The sequence below is a fragment of the Fistularia commersonii genome, chromosome 21 (assembly GCF_037954325.1).
Source record: "Fistularia commersonii isolate RoL2024-O1a breed Wild chromosome 21, RoL_Fcom_v1.0, whole genome shotgun sequence".
NCBI classification, from domain to species: domain Eukaryota; kingdom Metazoa; phylum Chordata; class Actinopteri; order Syngnathiformes; family Fistulariidae; genus Fistularia; species Fistularia commersonii.
The window spans coordinates 1,238,259-1,260,076 of NC_141304.1; the positions used below are offsets into that span (position 1 = coordinate 1,238,259).

Here is a 21,818-nt window from a genome sequence, read left to right on the forward strand (position 1 = left end):
CCTACATGGTTACACTCGCATGGTTAGCCTTGCTAGTCTGGTTACCCATGCTAACCTTGTTAGCCCTGCTAGCATGGTTTCCCTTGCTAACCTGGTTACCCTTGCTAACCTGGTTAGCCTTGCTAGCCTGGTTGACCTTGCTAACCTGGTTACCCTTGCTAACCGAGTTGGCCTTGCTAGCCTGGTTACCTTTGCTATCCTGGTTCCCCTTGCTAACCTGGTTAGCCTTGCTAGCATGATTACCCTTGCTAGCCTGGTTACCTGCGCTATCATGGTTAGCCTTGATAGCTTGGTTACCCTTGCTAACCTTGTTTGCCCTGCGAGGCTGGTGAGCCTTGATAGCCTGGTTACCCTTGCTAGCATGGTTAGCCCGGTGTAAAATACTAATGGCCCCTTAAGATACAAATCATTTTATGTGTGAATTTTTGAAGAAGTAAAATGCCATTCGAGCAAAAAAATGTCATGATATGAATACGAGAGCGAGAAAATCAACACTCGATATCGAAAGCGAGCTCCCGCGACTCGAATACGCTTCATCCATCTCTTGTGTGGCATCATTTTATATCTTTGTGTATCTTTTTTAACAATTATCATGGGCCTAAGAAAGTGGTGAACCCAGGCAGAAGATGCTTTCTACGGAAATTAAGCACGAAATAATAGCGAAGTATGTTTGTCCGATGTGACACGTGAATATCACAGCCAGTTGGAACAAATGTTACTTAAAATGGGGAAAAGTAATTTAAGATATGAAATAAATCAACACATGAACCCACTTCTGGAAGGAATTAGATTTATATTTTAAGGAGCAGCGCGTTTGCAGAGATTTAAAAAAAAAAAAGGGCGCTTCCAGTTCCGCTGCTAGCCCGTTAGCATCCAGATGCTAAGCGGTATTTCTGCTTTTTCTATTCGCACAATGAATAACTCATTCAAATCCAAAATGCTACACATGTACTTGCATAGATGTAAAAAAGAAGTGTTTGCTAGTTGCTCTGCTACAAAGCTAGCTTACACTGAACACATTCTGCTGTCACTGTAGTTTGGCTTTTGATTCTCGGGCAATTTGTTGTTTTTCCGGAAGGCTAACTTTAGCATACTTAGCTCCTCGTTAGGAACACGAACATGTATTCGCCTCTTGATCTACATCAACTTTTCTCTTCCTGGACATTCAGGGATCTTTTGTGGTCCTTAATTACACTTGTTGAAAATGTGGATACACTGCAAGCTAACGGCGGGACGCCGTCACTTAGCGGCTAACATGATTAGCATGAATTGTGGGAAATGTAGTTTATGGTCAATGCATTTGTTTGAAGACAATCAGAACTTTTGAGATGTTCTTGCCGTTGAAATGACGTCGCCTCGAGTTTGACACGGGTTTTAGCGGGACAGCAGTACAGCAGGGAAAGGTGATAGCGTAGCATGAAGATGACAGCTGGGATCACACACACACACACACACACACACACACACACACACATCACCATCGTACATCTGCCTTATAATTGGTCCAATTTCTATTAATAGTTCCTACCCTCCTTCTGTCTGGAACACTGCAGCTGAGAAGGATGGGGGTGGGAACACACACACACACACACACACTCACACACTCTCACACACACACACATCATAAATAAACTATCACACTCTGTTTTGACACACACACACACACCCTCTGTGCAGCACCCAACTCTTCTTAAACCCATTTGGATAACGATGCTAACACCTAGCATGATGTTAGCCCACCAGGAATGCCAGAGTTCTTGGGCTGAAGCTAAGCTAAGCTAAGCTAAGCTAAGCTAATCGCGGTAACGCGGAGAACCCGCGCTTCTCGGCCTTTCACCTTCATCTCTGTCGGCTGCTGGTTCGCTCAAGGTTCTCCGGGTTCTCCGGGTTCTCCGGGTTCTCCTGTGTCCCGCTAGCGAAGGTGGAAGATGGAAGATGCTCCTCGCTAACTCCCTCAGTCCTTCTGAGAACGTTTACAAACTTCGGTGTCCAAAGCGAAGTCACCGAAGGGTCGGGCTGCTGATCTTCTCAGCCTCCAAATGTCTGGTCGCCACGGCGGGGCCTCTAATCCAGCTTAGGCTCCGCCTCCGCGGCCCCAGAGGCCCGCTGACATTCGGACGGGACGCCGGCGCCGCTAATCGCTCGCTTCCACCGGTCTAAGCCTGCTATCAGCCCAGGACCTTGTTCTGGATGGAGAAGATGGACCACAGACGGCAGACTTTAGAGGACGGACCAGAAAGGAAGGATCTGAGAAGATGCAAATGACAGGAAGGATCAGAAACAAAGGATCACAGAAGATGAAGATGATGGACCAGAGAAGAAGGCAAGGGAAGATGGACCAGAGAAGATGTATCATTGAAGATGGACCAGAGATGATGGACCCAACAAGATGGACCAGAGAAGATGGATCAGAGAGGCAACTGGAAAAGACAGACCAGAGAAGAAGGCAAGGGAAGGTGGACCATAGAAGATAGACCAGAGATGATGGACCAGAGACGATGGACCATAGAAGATGGATCACAGAAGATGGACCAGAGATGATGGACCAGAGATGATGGACCAGAGAAGATGGATCACAGAAGATGGACCAGAGATGATGGACCAGAGATGATGGACCAGAGAAGATGGACCAGAGAAAGTGGACCAGAGAAGATGGATCAGACAGGCAACCGGAAAAGACAGACCAGAGAAGAAGGCAAGGGAAGGTGGACCATAGAAGGTGGACCATAGAAGATGGACCAGAGATGATGGACCAGAGAAGATGGACCAGAGATGATGGACCAGAGAAGATGGATCACAGAAGATGGACCAGAGATGATGGACCAGAGAAGATGGATCATAGAAGATGGACCAGAGATGATGGACCAGAGAAGATGGATCATAGAAGATGGACCATAGAAGATGGATCATAGATGATGGACCAGAGAAGATGTATCATAGATGATGGACCATAGAAGATGGACCAGAGATGATGGACCAGAGATGATGGACCAGAGAAGATGGACCAGAGATGATGGACCAGAGAAGATGGACCAGAGAAGATGGACCAGAGATGATGGACCAGAGATGATGGACCAGAGATGATGGACCAGAGATGATGGACCAGAGAAGATGGACCAGAGAAGATGGACCAGAGAAGATGGACCAGAGATGATGGACCAGAGAAGATGGACCAGAGATGATGGACCAGAGATGATGGACCAGAGATGATGGACCAGAGAAGATGGACCAGAGATGATGGACCAGAGAAGATGGACCAGAGATGATGGACCAGAGATGATGGACCAGAGATGATGGACCAGAGAAGATGGACCAGAGAAGATGGACCAGAGATGCTGGATCAACACCAGAAACAATGAAACATCTCAGGTCTGAAGATGTGGATGTTCTGATCTAATGGTGGACTGGGTTCTCCATCTTCCTCCAACAGTCCAAAAACAGATCCGTCGAAGCCTCTGCAGTTTGGATGGGATGATTGACAGGTGACCGCTCAAGAATAAGCCCCGCCCCTTTTCCCCATCAGCCACTCTGATTGGCTCCAGCTCCTCCTTCAAAGATCATTTCTGCAGCATGAGATGAACCACATCAAACACACACACACACCCATCCATGCACACTAAACTGTCCTCGTGTGTGTGTGTGTGTGTGTGTGTGTGTGTGTGTGTGTGTGTGTGTGTGTGTGTGTGAGGGGGGGGGCTGGTTTCCAGCCTGTTACATCACGGCCCCTGAAGTGGACACCGCCGGAGGAAGTGGGTCAAGAATCCATCGGAGACGCCGCGCTCCGAATCCCGCGGACGCCCAAAGATTTCGCCCGAGCTCGAATCTGGGGCGCCGCTTAAGCCCCGCCCCCAAAAACCCCCAAACCCCGCCCCCAAAACCCCCGAGACCCCCAAAACCCACTGACTCTTGATGAATCCTGATGCAGGTGGTGTTCTCTCCATGCATAACCATCTGCACCTTTCACACCTTCACTCTGGACCACATTCATCCCTTCACACACACACACACACACACACACACACACACACACACACACACACACACACACACACAGATGACTAGCCGGACCATCTGGAGCTTCTCAGCTCAGATGGAGTGAGGATCCTGGAGTTGAACCGGCAATCCTCTGATTGTCTTGGAAAGAAGGTGGAGGAGATGTGTGTGTGTGTGTGTGTGTGTGTGTGTGTGTGTGTGTGTGTGTGTGTGTGTGTGTGTGTGTGTGTGTGTGTGTGTGTGAGGCCGCGCCGTAGCTCCGGGAAGCTAAAAAGAGAGAAGCATCTCCAGCTTGCCTGTGGGAGTGAATCAGGGATGGTGTTTCATAACATAAATCACACACACACTTACACACACACACACACACACACACACACACACGTGCATGTGCACGTGCACGCGCGCGCCAGCACATCAGGTTCTCTCGGCGGCGGTCGGTTTTCATCTGTTGATGAAATATTGATCGGAGAAGGTTAAGAGGAGCGATGGTGAAAATAAGTGGATTTAAATCCGGGGCTCTTTGGAGATCCGGCCCCTGCAGGGAGATCTTCTCTGGAGAGCCAGATGGAGGAGATGCAGGAGGAGGAGGTGGAACGTGCGCCGAACGGCTGATGTGTCCTCCTGGATCGGGATCAGGTTTCATAAACGTCCGTGTTCTGCAGGTGGAGGAGGAAGGGGAAGGTCTTCTAGTCTGCTCAGTGTTCTCCTTCCATGTTGTTCTGCCAGGGTTCTCCAGCTTCTAGCTGGGTTCTCACCATGTTCTCCCGCCAGGGTTCTCAGTCTCCATGTTCTCCTGCCTCCAGCAGGTTCAGTGAAGATGGATGAATGAGTGGATGATTGACAAGGCCTGGTTCCATGAGAGCAGGAGGAGGGTGAAGAGCATCGATGAATGAATGAATGAATGAGTGAATGAGTGAATATAGAAGTGAATGAATAAACTAATGAATGAGTGACTCAATGAATAAGGAAATGAATGAATGAACAAATGAATGAGTGAATGAATTAATGAATGAACGAATGAATAAATGAATGAATGAATGAGCGAATGAATGAGTGACTGAATATATAAGAAAATGAATAAACAAATGAATGAGTGAGTCAATGAATAAGTGAATGAATGAATGAATTCATGAATGAATGAATTCATGAGTGAATAAACTAATGAATGAGTGACTCAATGAATTAATGAACGAATGAATGAATGAGTGACTGAAAGAAAGGCTGAATGAGTTAATGAATGAATGAATGAATGAGTACCTGACTGAATATATAGGAGAATGAATAAACAAATGAATGAGTGATTCAATGAATAAGTGAACAAATGAATACAGAAACAAATGAATCAGCAAATGAAGGAATTAATGAGTGAATGAATGAGTGACTGAATAAGTGAATGAATGAATAAATTAATTAGTGAATTAATGAGTGAATGAATGAATGAATAAGTGAATGAATGAATAAATTAATTAACGAATTAATGAGTAAATGAATGAATGAATGAATGAGTACCTGACTGAATATGTAAGTGAATGAATAAAGTAATGAATGAGTGATTCAATGAATAAGTGAATGTCTGAATACAGGAATGAATGAATAAGTGAATGAATGAATAAATTAATTAACGAATTAATGAGTGAATGAATGAACGAATTAGTGAATGAATGAATGAATTAGTGAATGAATGAATCAATGAATGACTGAATAAGTGAATAAGTGAATGAATGAATGAATGAGTACCTGACTGAATATTTAAGTGAATGAATAAAGTAATGAATGAGTGAATAAGTGAATGTCTGAATACAGGAATGAATGAATAAGTGAATGAATGAGTGAATGAATGGATCAGTGAATATATGAAGACAGGAATGAATGAGTGAGTGAACGTATGGATGAAAGAAATGGAGTAAAACAATGAATGAGTGAATGTGCACCAGAGAAAACACACACACACACACACGCTGAACGTGGTGTGTGTTTCCTCCGGTGTTTCTTACCGTTTCCCGCCTTCCGTCCCGTCCAGGTGCAGGAGTGGCTCTGCCTGAACTGCCAGATGCAGCGCGCTCTGGGGATGGACATGACCACGCCTCGCTCCAAGAGCCAGCAGCAGATCCACTCGCCCTCCCACGCCGCCAAACCCGATCCCCCCGCCGACGCCCCCGCCAGGCAGACGCAACCGCAGACGCAACCGCAGACGCAGACGCAGACGCAGACGCAGACGCAGACGCAGCCCGGCCCTCCGCGAGCCCGTCTTCCCCCGGGTTCCGTCCCCCTCCCAGGCATGGCTAAAGCCCCGTCGCAGCCCGACCTTTCCCGCGGCTCGCCGGCCCACCAGCCTCGACCCGCACGCCACGACCACACGCGCAGCGCCGGCAGCTCGCCGTCTCGCCAGCCGCCGCCGCCGGAGCAGACCTTCGGGAAGCTCTTCGGCTTCGGCGCCTCGCTCCTGAACCAGGCCAGCACGCTCATATCCGAATCCGCCCAGCCGCCGCCGCCGCCGCCGCCGCAGCAGAAACCCCCCGCTAAAACGGCGCCCGGGAAAGCGACGGGACCCCAAGCTCCGCCCCCTCAGCAGCAGCCGCAGCATGCGCCTCCCGGGCCCAAAGCCCGCTGCCCGCTGTGCAAGACCGGCTTGAACGTGGGCGCCGGCGCCGGCGAGCAGCCGAACTACAACACCTGCACCCAGTGCCGCGCTCGCGTCTGCAACATGTGCGGATTCAACCCCACGCCGCACCTGCACCAGGTTAGCGCTCGCCGCCGTCGACCCTCCTTCCCCTCGCCGCCGATTCCCTTTTCTTTTTTTTCTTTCCTTTTTAAAGATCACCATGGAAACAAGAGCGCCGACGTGCCTGTCGGGCGTCCCTTTCCTTCTTCTCGCGGGAGGAGGGGTGCTTGTTAACATCCGACGTCTCTTCCATTTTGTCGTCCTTTCTCGTCCTCCGGCGCCGTCCGTGGCGAGTTTGATTGGCGGCGGCGGCGGCGGCGGCGGAGCAGAACGTTGTCATCCCTGACGGGAGAAGAAGTGGAGGAGGTTGAAGTTATTGTTAGTGTTCGCACCATCCGCCTCCGAGGGTCTTCTCAGGGAGATGCGCCGTGGTGTGACAGCGCCCCCTACAGGCCCGGAGGTCCAACCCCGAAAAACGCACGGGAACCGAAAACATGAAGAGAACGTCATGAATAGTCGATGGCGAACCGGAGAAACCTCCACGCCGGTTTGGAAGATGTGAAGATGGTGACCAGATGGTTACCGCGGTTTCCGACGCGCTTCCATCGGCGGCCTCGTGTTCGGCTACGGCTAGGCTACGAGTTAGGAGTCGGGATCGGCGGGTCTAATCCCGGCTCGCGGGCGGCGGCGCCGCTAATCTCCTCAAACATCTCATTATTTCGCAGCCACGGCTTCCTTGTATCGAGCCGTCCTGGAAAGAGAGACGCGTCGGGGGAAAAAAAAACATTTGTAGAAGATAAGATAATCCCTTATTAGCGCCGCCGCCGGGAAACGGCTTATTTACAGAGTCGCGGCTGTAGTTCATTGATTCGTCGATTCGCTATCAAAACAGCTTACTCCACGCGGGCGGAGCCAATCGCGGCTGTCGTTGAGGCAGGAGGCGGAGTCTAACCCGGAAGAGCCAGACGTCCGACCCCTTGGTTGACACCCACGGGAGTCCTTCCTGGGTCCTTTTTTGGTCTGTAGGAGAACTCGGAGAACCCGAACTATCAGAGCCGATCCTCTTGAAGTGGGTTTAGAAATCATACCGAGGGGACGGTTCGGACCCGCGGAGCTTCTGGCATCGGCGAAGGTCGACCCTGCCGGCACTCGGCAGTGATGGATGACCGTCCGGGGAGCGCGAGGTGAATCATATCCCCCACCCTCCCCTTGTCCTCCTCTGCACTCCACCTGACTCCTGTGAATGTTCTCTAGCTAGCTGCACTAGCTAGACCGCACTCTTCAGAAGTCATCATCCTCAAGGCCTGCCGGGCATGCTAACAAGCTTCAACCGTGCCCACCACCACCAGCACCTCCACCTCCTCCGCTCCCTAGTAGTGTTCTGTTCTGGCTGTCAGTAGCCCGCTAGAGGTTCTCCAGCACCCTCCCTCCCACCTCCGCCGTCGGGCCCTCTTGTCGAGGCGCATCACTTCACCCGTCGTGTTGGCGCGCTCCCTTTTCCTGCGGTGCCTGAGGCGAGGGGCGGTAGGGAAAGGGCGGGGCTACCGATGAGCAACAACACGGGATGGAGTTGGGTCGGGAAACAAGCCCGTGAAGAAGAAGAAGAAGAAGAAGAGGCTCACCCATTGGACCATCAAGGATGTGTCCATTCGGGGGGAACTCCATCGAGTGCAGCTTCAGTCCACGCAGAAGGTCGACGGTTCTGTTCCCTGGTTCTTCCCCTCTGCATGCCGAAGAAGTGTCATCAGGAAAGACGCCGAACCCCCAGTTGCTCCAGATGGTCATGGTAGCATCTTGCAAGGCAGCTTAAAGCTCCCCTCTGGGGTCCCCACAGCAAGTTCTGCACCTCATTTGGTCTATTAGCCTCCGACAGTAGAGCAAGGGTCCTCCATGTAGCTACAAGAAGGGGGCAGGTCCAGATCTGGACCGGGACTGGTTCGGGTCTCGAGGAGGTCTGGCTCTTGTTTGGGAAAAGTGTCTGGATTTTGTGCACCAACCAGTACCTCACGTGGGATGAGGGGTTCAGGGAGCTTCTCCAGGCGAGGTAGACAACATCTGAGCCAATCCCTGCTGCCGCTGAGGTGAGGGGCGGGGTTTAACTCGGACCGGTCAACCGCCAATCACAGGAATCCAACCATGCGGAGTCTTCAATGTATCTGCCAACTGTTTTTTGGACGGATGGAGAAAAGATCCTGGAAATGATTGAGATGTTTCCAGCATTTGGAAGGACGGGCGCTGTACCTCCTTGTCACCATGGTTACGTGGGGGCCAATTTCTGAATTGCCGCCAAATTCCATCTATCGACCTTCTGCTTCCTGTTGACCAAACATCAGAGGGTGTGACGTCGTATCCCGTCAGATGGTCTCCAGGTGACGGCGTGCGGAGAACGCCGCCTTAAGCCCCGCCCCCTGGAGAGGAGCGGGGGGGGTGAGATGATCCCTCACTTCCTGTGTAATCCATGCACGTGTCCCCATTGAAGGAGTCACCAGGGATTGACCTACATCTCCTGCTGGCTCTTACCGCTCTGGCACGCCGGTGCTCACGCCCGTGGCACGTGCACGCCGGCGCTCACGCCCCTGGCACGTGCACGTCGGCGCCGAAGCAGCGCACCCGTCGACCCCGCTCTCGAGCAGGGGAAGCAAACAGCCGGAAGTAGGAGGGCGTTCTTCTGGAAAGAAGGTGCTGAAGGTCATCTGATGTTCTGGTGTTCGTCCAGAAGGTTCTGATCCAGAGTCTCCACCATCCTCCACGCGATTGGTTGGACGTCTGTGATGGACAGCTGCCTTTTCCCGGTTAGGCCCCGCCTCTCTGCGGAACAGGAAGTGAGATGTTGCTCTTCTGCTGCATGTTCTCCATGACCTGTAGTGATCCCAGAGGTTGGCGCTGGTGGTGCTGAAACCCTCCTATTCAGCAGATGCCTCCTCCTCCCAGGAGAAGCTGCTGAGATATGCAAGCATGATAAAAAATATATGGGGTAAAACATCTGAGGGAGGTACCGCAGTACAAGGACGAGTACTTCGGGTACTGAGGTACAAGTACGCAGAAAAAAAAAAAAAACGCAGTATCTGGATCGTCCTTTGCTTTTTCTTGTCCGCGTTTAACGGGCCGACTTGGTGGACTGCGTAGACCACCAGGAGAAGGTCCCGCAGGACCCGCCTCTCCTCTTACGTAAAACCCTCGAATGGCCATCGCCATGGAAACCAAGCGATGCGGGTTCAGATAAGATACTTTATTGATCTCGATAGGGGAAATTATTTTGTCACAGCAGCGCAAGAACGACAAGATCGGTAATGGAGTGACACCAACAAGGGTATCAGGAGTTAGGGTATGACCTGTGTGATGGGGTGAGGTCGCGGTCGCCAAGATGCTCCTCGGGCCGGCCGGAGGTGTTGTGTGCCGTCCACGTTGCCGTTCTCCAGCCTGGTGGCCGTGGGCACGAAGTAGCATCTGAAGCGTCGGGTCGGGACGACGGGTGTGGGCGGGTGTTTGTCCTTCACCCGCCCCACCGCCACTAGAGATACCAGAGACGGGCTACCGGAGAGTGGTAGATGGTCTTGAGGAACCCAAACAAGCTCATTCTCCTCTGGAAGAACATCCTGCTACGACCCCTCCTGTAGAGGACATCAGCGTTGTGTCCAGTCCAGTTGTTAATGTGGACCTCGAGGTACCAGTAGGTACCTTACTGATCCCCATAGGGTTACTTGGTTTGTTTTTAGGCAGCGGTCCCTCAAAAATGACCGAATTCTCTCCGTCTCTGACTCTTGTCGCATGTCAAGACGGTTGTTCCGGTCACATGATGCGTTAACGCTAACGTTAAACCCACAAGCTCGCAAAATCAGGTACAAACAGACGTTTCTGCAAAGGGGGAAAAAGAAAGCTGTATGTAGCAGATAGTACCGGGAGACCTACTTCAAATACGGAGGTTCCCACGCACCGAGCCGGCTCTCCGAAGAGGCAACGAAGCCTCTCGGAGGCCAACCGTTAAAAAAAAAACAAGACCTATCGGAGTTTGGGACCACTGGTCTAAGGTACACCTTCAAAAGTCGCAGGAGGGGTGACCTCCGGCACCTTCGTAAGAAGACGAGGCGGTCCTCCAGAAGCTGGAAGTTTGGTCGTGGAAGGGAGATTGAGTCAACCGCCGTGTTTTTATGGCGGCTTGATTTTCCGCGGGCCGTGTGGGAGGCTCTCCCGAGCACTCCACATGAATAATTTGCTCCTCTCGGCGCCGGCTCGCCCTCCGCTCCCCTCCCCTCCATGTTGTGCTGATTCAGGAGCGCGGCGCCGGAGACCGTAAGAAGAACAATGGCGATCGGCGCGTAATTTATGTATCCGGGGCTCGGTTCTACCGGGGTGCACAAAAGAAACGCTAGTCGCGAGGGCGTGGGATGCGGGGCCGGGTTTTCGGGGACGATCTCGCGAGCGTGCGCGTGGGCGCGCATGTGCGCCAGGGTGGCCGATCCGGTTTTTTCCGCGAGTCCCGTCTGTCCGCGGAAAGGCGCTTCATCTCCGCCCCCGCTCCCTTCCCCGTCCTCTGCGAGGAGTTCAGGAGCTGGCAGGTGGTTCTTGGACCGGCGCACCTGTTCGGATGAAGCTCCTCCGTTGGAACCGGGTCCCGGCGCCACGCCGCGCCGCCTGTCGGACTTGGACGGCGTCTCCGGGAAGCGGTTGAACGGAGGTTAAAAATAGCGTCCCGCGAGAGGTCGCGGTCCTCGTCAGAGTCGGCGCCGTTGTTGCGGCGGCTTCTGTTTGCTCAGGAAAAAAGACTCGGTGGCGAGCGGCGTGTTTCCACCGCGCTAATGGATTCCAATGGCTTGGGTTTCCAGACGAGAGAACTCCATTATTTATCAGCGACGTTGCACGAGGGCGGTAATTGAGTTGTGATGGCGCTCCGTTTGTGCACCCACGCCCCGTCCTCCTCCTCTTCCCGGCTCCAGGAGGCGGACTCCCATCTCCAAACTCCATTTTACAGGCGCCGAGGCGAAGGCGTGGTCGTTCTTTAGGTGATAACTACTAGCAAGGCTGGTTTGGAGCAGCTGGAGGTGGCAGGGATGAAGATGTTGAGGTTCTCTTTGGGAGTGACCAGGATGGGCAGGATCAGGACTGAGTCCACTAGAGGGGCGGCACATGTTTCGGAGTTGGACCGAGATGGTCGGGTCATAGATAGAGGAGGCGAGGTGAAGACCAAAGAGAAGATGTAGACGGAGGAGGTGGACTCCCATCTCCAAACCCCATTTTACAGGCGCCGAGGCGAAGGCGTGGTCGCTCTCCACACGATAACTACCAGCAAGGTGGCGCGACGCTGTTTGGTTTGGAGCAGCTGGAGGTGGCAGGGACGAAGAGGTTGAGGTTCTCTTTGGGAGTGACCAGGATGGGCAGGATCAGGACTGAGTCCACTAGAGGGGCGGCACATGTTTTTTGGACTGAGATGGCGGGGTCATAGATAGAGGAGGTGAAGGTGAAGACCAAAGAGAAGATGTAGACGGAGGAGGTGGAGTGGTGACCCCTGAAGGGAGCAGCCCAAAGATGTGCAAGCAGAGGACGACATGATGTATGATATAATTGTATTATCGCAGGGGCCTCCAGGCGTGGTTTGCGACGGATGGCGTTGTCATGACAGCAGGAAGCAGAATCCTCGTGTTTATGTAGCGCGGAGACGCCGTCCGACATCCCACCATGAGACGCCCACGCGCTCGTATTTGAGCTGAAGATAGAAACCGTCCAGGACGGTCTGGAGGCGAGGGACCGGATCTCCCGGACGATGGTGGACGAGGCCTGTTGTAGGTTAGCCTGTTTGCAAGGGCAACCGGAGACCGGCGGTATCTCTTTCTCCAGATCTTCTGCCTCGGAGCACCGGATGATTTTTCTTCCAGAAGTGACTCTGGGATCATTGACGTCAGGCGGCGGAGCCGAGGGGGACCGATAATCGTTTGGCGCCACCAGGCGTGCTTTGTTTTGTCTCCGGTCACCGGACACTCGAGGGGCCGGTCCACCGTGATCCGGACCTCCCCGTCGGCACCAGAACATCACGAAACCCTTTGGGGGACCACCTCGGATTCGAAGTGCCCGTCGTTTTTCGGCGTCGGTTTTCAGATTCGACGCCGGGAAGTTCGATCTTCCTCCGCGACCTCCGGTTCCCACGGCGTTTCAGCCTCATCGATCCACGCGCTGACCTGAAATCGAATCCGTGCAGCTCATACGTTCCACGGTTGTGTTCCACGTTTATTTAAAGACCTCCTCCCGAATGAAGGTGTCCTCCGCAGGGATGCCGAAGGTAAACTGCAGAGGGCGGAAGAGGTGAGCTCCGTCGTTCATTTGTATTAGCGCGGCGCTCTTTCCGAGCGCGCTCGATGCTGTCAAATGATTAAATCCTCCGCGGGAGATGAAAGGCCTCGTTTGGACGGGTTTTCAAATATTCAGCTCGCCAGACTCTCCGAGCCGCGACGCTATCGGTTAGCGCCCCCAGAAGAGCGCCTTCCGGGTGGAACAAAGAGCCGAATCGACAAATGAGAGATCTTCGGCTCTTGCGGTGTTGCGGGGAAGGAACTCTCCCGAGGGAGGAATAACACGACGAGCTTCTGAAACAAGAACCTCTCGTGGCCAAAGAACTTCGGTCTTACCTCTGCAGCTCCAACTGTCGTTCCCCGGTTTTGGCGACCTACTTTTAGCGCCACGCCGGGGAACTCGAGGCTTCGCGAGACTTTGATGGATGGAAAAGGGCGTTTCCGTTCGGACGCGGTGGATCTCAACTTGTATCTCTGTCTTGTTCTTGCAGAAGGAGTGGCTTTGCCTGAACTGCCAGACACAGAGGGCTCTCTCTGGAAGCTTGGGAGATATCCCTGCGCCGGCGGCCCAGCCTCCGGGAGCCCCGCGGCCGCCGTCCGCCGCCGCCGGCCAGCAGCCCCCCCGGCAGAAAGGACCCGCTCATCTATCGGGGCCGAGGCCTCCGGGCCCTCAGCAAGACAAACCGCTCGGTCCACAAGTAAGTGGCCCTGTTTCTCCCGTCAAACAGGCCGGGACGCCCCCTCAAACCAGAGGGGCGACCCAGGCTTCCCCTCAAAGCAAAGCTCCGGCCCAGAGTAAGTCTCCCGGTCAGGGCAAAGGTCCCGCTCAGCCCAACCAGGCCAAAGGCCCGAGTCATGCCAAAGGGCAGAGTCAGGCGAGGGGTTCCGTCGCCCCTCCGGCTCAGGGCAAGGCAGCGTCTCATTCCCCGGCGGCCAAACCTTCCTCCGCTTCTAGTAAAGCGGCACCCGCTCACGCCAAGGCCACGCCCACGGCTTCCAAAACAGCGCCGGCTCAGTCCAAAGCGGCGGGCGGCGCCCAGGTACGTAAGCAGACGCACGGCCAGGAGAAGACGAAGGTTACTTCTAGGCCCCTAAAAGAGGAGGTCAAGGCGTCGCCCAAGAAGGCCCAACCTGAGGCGTCTCCGCGAGAGGCGAGGATCGATGAAGACGGCCCGACGTCGAGACAGCGAGAAGTGAGCTTCCTGCCACCTCACCGCCTGCCGACGCACCCTTTTGATTTGTTTTTACTTTTCGATTATCGTACCCATTCTCCAGAGTCATTGACCTCATGGACGGCGTCGACATCATCACCAGCGCCGTCATCGTCGGTCGATGCCGATTCAGTCCACGCCTCCCCTTCCCCGAGATAACGTGTACAGTAAACCCTTGTTTACGTTCCAAAAAGAAACCCGTGAAGTAGAAACCTTTATTTTTTTTTACAATTATTATACAATTAAATACTTTATTATACATTGAAAAGAAGGAACGAACCGTTTTACAGGCTCGATTATTTGTTTCCCAAATAAAAGTACTGTATTTTAGAAACGTTTTTTTCAACAAATTACTTCTGTACTGTCAAATGATAACTTTAATCATCAGTGTGAACAGAAGGCTTTAAATTGCGGAGATTAGCTCCGCCCACCGCGACCCGAGGAATTGGATTAAACGGGAGAAAATTAAAAATGATGATGAAAAAAACAGTTGCAACCCTTTTTGCATCCTTATCAAACGTCCTGATCTTCCTTCTTTATGGAACGAACGGAAGATTCCTTCATTCCGTCATGCCGACCGACAGCCGCGTAGCTTTTAGCTTCCCTTAGCATGTCCAGAAGTTTAACTTTATCTGCCATAGATAGCATCTTCCGCTAACTTTTGTCGCTCCGGAGCGTTTTGTCGACATTACGGGTTTCAGAGAAACTCGAAATCGCGAGAGAATGTAAATTGTTCAAGCTGTTTTACGTACGTTTACATATTAGACTGCGACGTTATTGACGCACAGGTAGAGAAGAAGCGGAGTGACTTTTTTTAAGCCAATCAGAACGCAGAACACCGTGCAAATCCAGGAAGTAGCGAAACCGTGAAAAGCAAAACCGCGTTCTAGCGAGGGATCGCTGTATTTGTTTCTTATCCGTCATAATCACCCTCCGGTACCACCGATGCCGGTACTACTTGTTGTCCTGGTGCAACATCTGGTATGACCCCCTTCCTTACGGAGTCGGTACCTTCATTCGGAGGAGGTACGGTAGCCTATCAGTGCCGGCGACTCACTTTCCTTTGCCATCACGACACTCATCTATACCCTTACGAGCCTCACCGTTTTTTCTTTCCTTATTAATTGTGAGTTTATTTGTCCTCGTTCAGTGTCCGGAGCATGCCGGGTACCCATCGCCGGTCGGAGGGGTTGGAGACGGCGGTCGAGCATGCGGCCCGCCGACGCTTGTCTGTCCGTGTCTGTCCGTCCGATCCACCGTCGGTACGACGTCCGTCCGTCGTCGCCGCCTCGACCCTCGGGAGGTGAACTCGAACCCCGGGGACGCTCCCGAAGGGTACCGACCCGACGGAGCGCTTCTATGGGGTCGGTTTCACCTCCGAGGTCGAAAAGGCCGGTTCTTTCCGGGCGCCCGGTAGAACCGGAGTCTGTCCCGTTCGATTCATCGGACTCTCCGTCGTGGCTTTGCGTCCGAAAACGTAACAGCCGGGGGATCCGATGAAATAGGGGGACGCGAGCTGCGCGCCGAAGCTTGTTATTAAATGTAAGACGGGAAACGGAGTCTCTTCTGCTTCTGACCGAGATGTTCCCCCTCCTTCCCCTCTTCCCTCAGGATCACATCAAGTCGAGTTCGCAGAGTTTGAGCGACACCGGGTACTCCTCGGACGGCATCTCCAGCTCCCAGGGCGAGATCACCGGCAAGATCCGCGAAGACGGGGCCAAGCTCAACGAGCGAGGGGCGTCGGTACCCCCGGAAATCACCCGTCTGGAGACCTCCATGAAGCCCCTGCTGGAGTCCGAGGCCGCCGCGGACCAGAAGCACCGGCCGCACTCGCTCTCCGTGGCGCAGGAACCGCCCGATTACCGTCCCGGCGAGGAGGACGCGGCCCGGGACGAGTCGGAGGACGATCTCAGCTGCAAGCTCCGCCACGACTACGTGGAGGACAGCAGCGAAAGCGGCCTGTCGCCCCTGCCGGTCAGGCAGAAGAAGTCGCACAAAGACGCGACGGACGAGGACTTCATGCGGAGGCAGATCCTGGAGATGAGCGCCGACGAGGACGAGCTAGAAGAGTTCGCCAACCAGAAGACCAAGAAGGGGCACAAAGCCGGCGGGGACGCGAGCAAGGAGAGGCGACGCCCGGCCCGGCAGTCCGACAGCTTCGAGGACGACGCCGCGGAAGGAGAAGGCGCTTACAAGACCCAAGAGGAGGAGGAGGAGGAGGAGGACGTGGGGATGGCGGGAGGGTTGAGGCGCTTCAAGACCATCGAGCTCAACAACACCAACAGCTACAACCGAGACATGGAGCTCAGCGCGGAGCACGACTTGCGCGAGCCGGAGCTGGAGATGGAAAGCCTGACGGGCTCGCCGGAGGAGCGATCCAAGGGGGAGTACTCGTCCACTCTGCCCGCCACCACTCCCAGCTACACCTCGGGAACGTCCCCGACGTCGGTGTCGTCCATGGAGGACGACAGCGACAGCAGCCCCAGCCGGCGGGCCAGGCTAGAAGAAGCGAAGCAGCAGAGGAAGGCCCGGCACCGGTCCCACGGGCCGCTGCTGCCGACCATCGAGGACTCGTCGGAGGAGGATGAACTCCGCGAGGAGGAGGAGCTCCTCCGGGAGCAGGAGCAGATGCGGGACCTGGAGCAGCAGAGGATCCGAAGCACCGCTCGCAAAACCAAGAGGGACAAAGAGGAGTTGCGGGCGCAGAGGCGGCGGGAAAGATCCAAAACGCCGCCCAGCAATCTGTCGCCCATCGAGGACGCCTCGCCGACGGAGGAGCTGAGGCAAGCCGCCGAGATGGAGGAGCTTCACCGCTCCTCCTGCTCCGAATACTCCCCTTCCATGGACTCCGAGGCGGAGGGCTTCGAGATGATCGGCGGGAAGCTCTACAAGTCCGGGAACGAGTACAACCTCCCCACGTTCACGTCGCTCTACTCCCCGACGGAGAAGACGGCGGCCGCGTCGCCCTCGGATAAGACGCTCAAAAGTGCCGAGGAGGTCTACGAGGAGATGATGAAGAAGGCCCAGCTCATCCAGAGGCAAACGGTGACTCCGCACAAAGGTCAGCCTGACGGCAAGCAACGTCTGGAGGCGGAAACCGTCCTGACGCCCGGCTCCAGCCCCACCCAGGTGAGCGCGCCGGTGTCCTTCCCCGCCGCCGGGAGCGACCCCAGAATCATGGGGATTCACGCGGCGCATCTTTCCAAGGAAACCCAAAACAGGATGATGACGCAGAGTGCCAAAATCGAAGGGGTCGTCGGACAAGGAGGTCCGACGGCGACGCATCGGAACGCCGGCGGCGGCAGGGCGGCGCCGCAGAGGCCCGCGCAGGCGACCGGCGACCCGGCGGCGTCCTCCCTGACGTCCAAAGTCTTTTCCCTTTTCAAAGGCGCCAGCCCTCCGGCGTCGCCCGCCGCCTCCCCGGCGCAAAGCCCGACGCACCCGAGGCCCGCCGGCGGAAGCGGCAGACAGCTACCGACTTTACCGGTAGCTTCCCACGGCACACCGGCCCCTCAGAGGTCGGCGTCGCCGCGGCTCGCGCGCCAACCGTCCTCTCGAGACTCGCCCGCCGCGGCGCTCCCGCTCGCCTCCGATCCCGCCAAGCCGATCACCGTCAACTCCTCCACGTCCCCTCTGTCGTCGCCGACGAGTTCCCCGACGTCGCCGAAAGTGCAGCGTTCTCCCGAACCCTCGCGGATCTCGCAAAGCGCCGAGAAGCTGAACGTCGGCTTCGGCGCGGCGGTCCCGGCGCCGCAGGGTCGCGGCTCCGTCTCCATGGACAATATATCCCTTTGTAAAGCCTCAAAGGTCTCGCTTCAGGACCAAACCCATCCCACCAACGTGGTGGACCTCAGGGCCCCGATGAGGCCGGCCCCGATCATCATGACGGACCAAGGGATGGATCTGACGTCCTTGGCTTCGGACTCGAGGAGGTACTCTCTGGGCGCCGAGCAACCGTCCGGCCGGCACACGGCGGTGCAGCCGCTCATCATGAACCTCAACGCGCTAGAGCAGCCGCACGCGTCCGCGTCGACCCCGACCGCGGCGAGCGTCGCGGTCGCGGGTTCCGTGTTCATGTCCCAGACCAAGCAGCCGGTCGTCTACGGCGACCCTTTGCAGAACCGGGTGGATCTGGGTCAGGGGGTCGGCCTGGCGGTGTGTTTAACCCAGACCAAAGCGCCGCCGACCGACCCGTCGATTCCCAAAATCGACGCCTGCCTGGAGAACCTCGGCATTCAGCAGCAGCAGCTGCAGCTCCAACAGCAGAAGCTCCTGCAGCAGCAGCAGCTCCTGGAGCAGCAGCTGCAGCAGCACCAGAAACAGTCCACCTTCGCCCGTTACAATCTGGCCAATCAGGTTCAGCCGCTGCTGATGAAGAAAGACCCGGCGGCGAGCCAGACCGGCGGCTCGCAGCCCGTCGTGACGGCGAGCGCCGTTCTCAGAGCGCCGCAGGCCGGCGACCCCGGCGACATCTACAGCGGCGTCGCCTTAGAGCTCCAGAACAAGCCCACGGCGATGAACTTGTCCACGGGGAAGCCTCACGGCGTGATGGTGCAGCTGGACGAGAGCGGCGCGTCGCCGGCGGGAACGGTGACTCAGCTGGTGAAGCGCGAGGAACCGCCGCCGCCGCCTCCTCCTCCGCCGCCGCCTCCTCCGCCTCCTCCTCCTCCTCAGGTGATGGACCTCACCGGACAGATGAAAAAGGAAAACCAAGTCGCCTGCTGCGATGTGGTTTACAAACTGCCGTTCGCCAGCTCCTGCCCGGGGCCGTTCGGCCAGAAACCCGCGACGTCGGCGGACAAAAACCCCCTGCGGGCGACCCAGGGAGCGGCGGAGGATCCCAAACCTTACCGGTCGCCGGCGGTTTCCTCGGGAAGGATCCAGCCCTCCATGTCCGACACCAACCTGCCCTCCATGGTGGACGCCGGACACTATCAGACCGGCGTCCCGGGAGGCCTGGCCGTGGATCTCAGCGGCGCGAGTCAGGCTTACCAAGGCGGGTACCTGGGCACGGGAGCGCAGTACGGCTCTTACACGGACTTGCGTCACCAAGGGATGGACGCCGCGGGTCCCGGTCTACCCATCCGGCGCTACGGCTCCATGTCCAACATCAACTCCGACTATCCCCGCAGTCCACGGGAACAGCTGACGGGGTCCCAGGACTCCAATCTGGCTCTTTACAGCGCCACCACGGCGAGGGAGATCGGTCAGATGTGCGCGGCGCTCAACTCCGCCGACCACTTCGGGGGCCGCTACGGGAACAACCCGGAGCTCTTGCCGTTCGGGGTCGGACGGAGCGGACCTTTGGGCAGGCTTAACCTCCAGCAGAGCTTAGCGTCGATAAGGGCCAACTTGCTGTACGGGCCGGACGGCAGAGCGACGTCCAACAGCCAAACGCTAACAAACTTAATTAACGCTAGACAAGCGAGCATACGAGCCTTGTACCCTGCTGCTATGAGAGGAGGGGACGGCATGATCTACTCCACCATAAACACCCCCATAGCCTCTACTTTGCCAATCACCACCCAGCCTACCTCCGTTATTTGCCCCATGCCTCGAGGCATTTACAGGCCATACCCCGCCGGTGTGACCGCCGTACCGCTGGCTAGCCTCACCAGGTTGCCTCAAGTGACTCCCAGAATGCCACTTTCCACGCAGGGACAGTACACCTATCCCCCGAACCAGTACTCCGCTCCCGCCGCGCAGTCTAGCGGCGTACCCGTCGCGCACCAGGACGCCCCGGTGTACCTCGGGAAGCCTCTGACGACGGCGTCGCAAACCGCCGCGGCGACCCAAGCGCAAAACCCGCCGCCGCCGCCTGGCGCGCAAGCGAGCGCCGAACAGAAGGCGGATCTCGCTCAGGGGTCCGTCTCGCAAGCTCAAGGCCAGCCGCCCCAGCAGACGGAACCCTTGTATCTGGCTCCGACGCAACCTCACGCCCAACCCGGCGTTCAGGCCAAACCTTCGGTTTTACCGCAGGACACGAGCGCGGCCGGCGGTCCGAAGCTCTCGCCGCCGACGGAAGCCCAGAAAGGGAAGGAGGATGAGCGGCTAAGTCAGCAGCAGGAGCACATGCTGCAGCTGGAGCGAGAGCGGGTGGAGCTGGAGAAGCTGAGGCAGCTGCGCCTCCACGAGGAGCTGGAGCGAGATCGCATGGAGCTGCAGCGGCACAGGGAGAAAGAGCAGTTGCTGGTCCAGCGCGAGATTCAAGAACTGCAGACCATCAAGCAGCAGGTGCTGCAGCAGCAGCAGGCGGAAAGGGAAACGCAGCTCATCATGCAAAGGGAGCAACTGGCCCAGCAGAGGATGCAGCTGGAGCAGATCCAGTCTCTGCAGCAGCAGCTCCAGCAGCAGCTGGAGGAGCAGAAAAGGCAGAAGACGGCGGCGGTCGAGGCGGCGGCGGCGGCGGCGGCGGCCACCTCCGCCCAGGGTACCCTTCAAGGGATGGTCGTAGGCGGAGGGGCCACGCAAGGGTTCATCATCTGCGATCAGAGCGGAAGGGTCATTCAGCAAGACGGGCAGAGCGTCCAGTTTTGGCAGGACGGGCAGGTGGTGCAGGCCATGGTGGCCGCCAGGCCCATCCACAGCTCCGCCTCGGAAATGTCCCTGAGAACCAGCGAGAAGCACGACGACTCCAAGATCATGAAGAAGCAGAACTCCATGCCTCGGCTGAGGGACGGGACGGAGGACGACTCGGTGAGGAGGATCGCCGACAGCTGCGTGCAAACGGACGACGAAGACGGGGAGGAGCGCTTCGTCAACCGGCGCAGGAGGACCCGGCGCATCGCGGACTGCAGCGTCCAGACCGACGAGGAGGACCAGGGAGACTGGGACCAGCAGCCGGTCCGGCGCCGCCGGTCTCGGGGGTCCAAACACTCCGACTCCGGAGGGGACAGCAAATCGGTGGTGTCCGCCAGCGTGGCCATCCAGACCTCCAACGACTCCTCCTGCCAGACGGAATCGGACCACCTGGGAAGGGTGTCGCCCGCCATCCACATCACCGTGGCCGAGACCTCCAAGGTGGACCTCCTGCACTACATCGCCGCCCCGGAGAGGACCCACAAAGGGGAGAGTCTGGCCTGCCAGACGGAGCCGGAGTCCCAGTCCCAAGGCGTGGTGGCGCCTCAGCTGAGCGTCCCCACCACCATCGGTCCTTACTCCACGAGCTTGCACATCGTCGGCGCCAATACGCCCGACGCCTCCTCGCCCAGACTTCAAGGAGTCGCCAAGTTCGAGCGTCGGAAGCCGGACCCCCTGGAGATCGGTTACCAGCAGCAGCAAAGCGAGTCCCCTTCCCGCCAGCCGCCGAAGTCTCCCCAGGTTCTGTACTCGCCGGTGTCGCCCTTGTCCCCCCATCGCATGCTGGAGACGACCTTCGCCTCCCAGGAGAAGCTGAACAAGGCCCACGTGACCCCCCAGCAGAAGGCCTTCACCGCCGAGTCGCCCCAGCGCCACCAGACGCTGCCGAGGCCCATAAAGAGCGTGCAGCGCTCCATGTCCGACCCCAAGCCCCTCAGCCCGACTTCGGAAGACCCCGCCAAGAACCGCTTCTCCCCTTACCATCAGCAGGCCCTGTCCAACAGCCAGGTAAGACCTTCTCCGCCTCTTCACCCGACCCAAACTGGAACGTAGCGAAAACTAGCTCGGCTCCAAAACAGACCGCGTCAATCC

At 56.4% G+C, this 21,818-nt stretch overlaps 1 protein-coding gene across 3 annotated transcripts in view; it reads left to right on the top strand.

Annotated features, from left to right (window-relative positions):
* Nucleotides 1–21,818, top strand: part of bsnb (bassoon (presynaptic cytomatrix protein) b) — a 39,242-nt gene that overhangs the window by 4,734 nt on the left and 12,690 nt on the right. For 2 of the 3 annotated variants that reach the window (XM_086168781.1, XM_086168780.1), the window contains exons 3-5: nucleotides 6,014–6,733; nucleotides 13,428–14,129; nucleotides 15,759–21,734. In XM_086168781.1, coding sequence (XP_086024907.1) covers nucleotides 6,014–6,733; nucleotides 13,428–14,129; nucleotides 15,759–21,734 — 7,398 coding nt within the window. The remainder of the gene's footprint in view (nucleotides 1–6,013; nucleotides 6,734–13,427; nucleotides 14,130–15,758; nucleotides 21,735–21,818) is intronic. The other variant, XM_086168782.1, reaches the window with a different exon arrangement.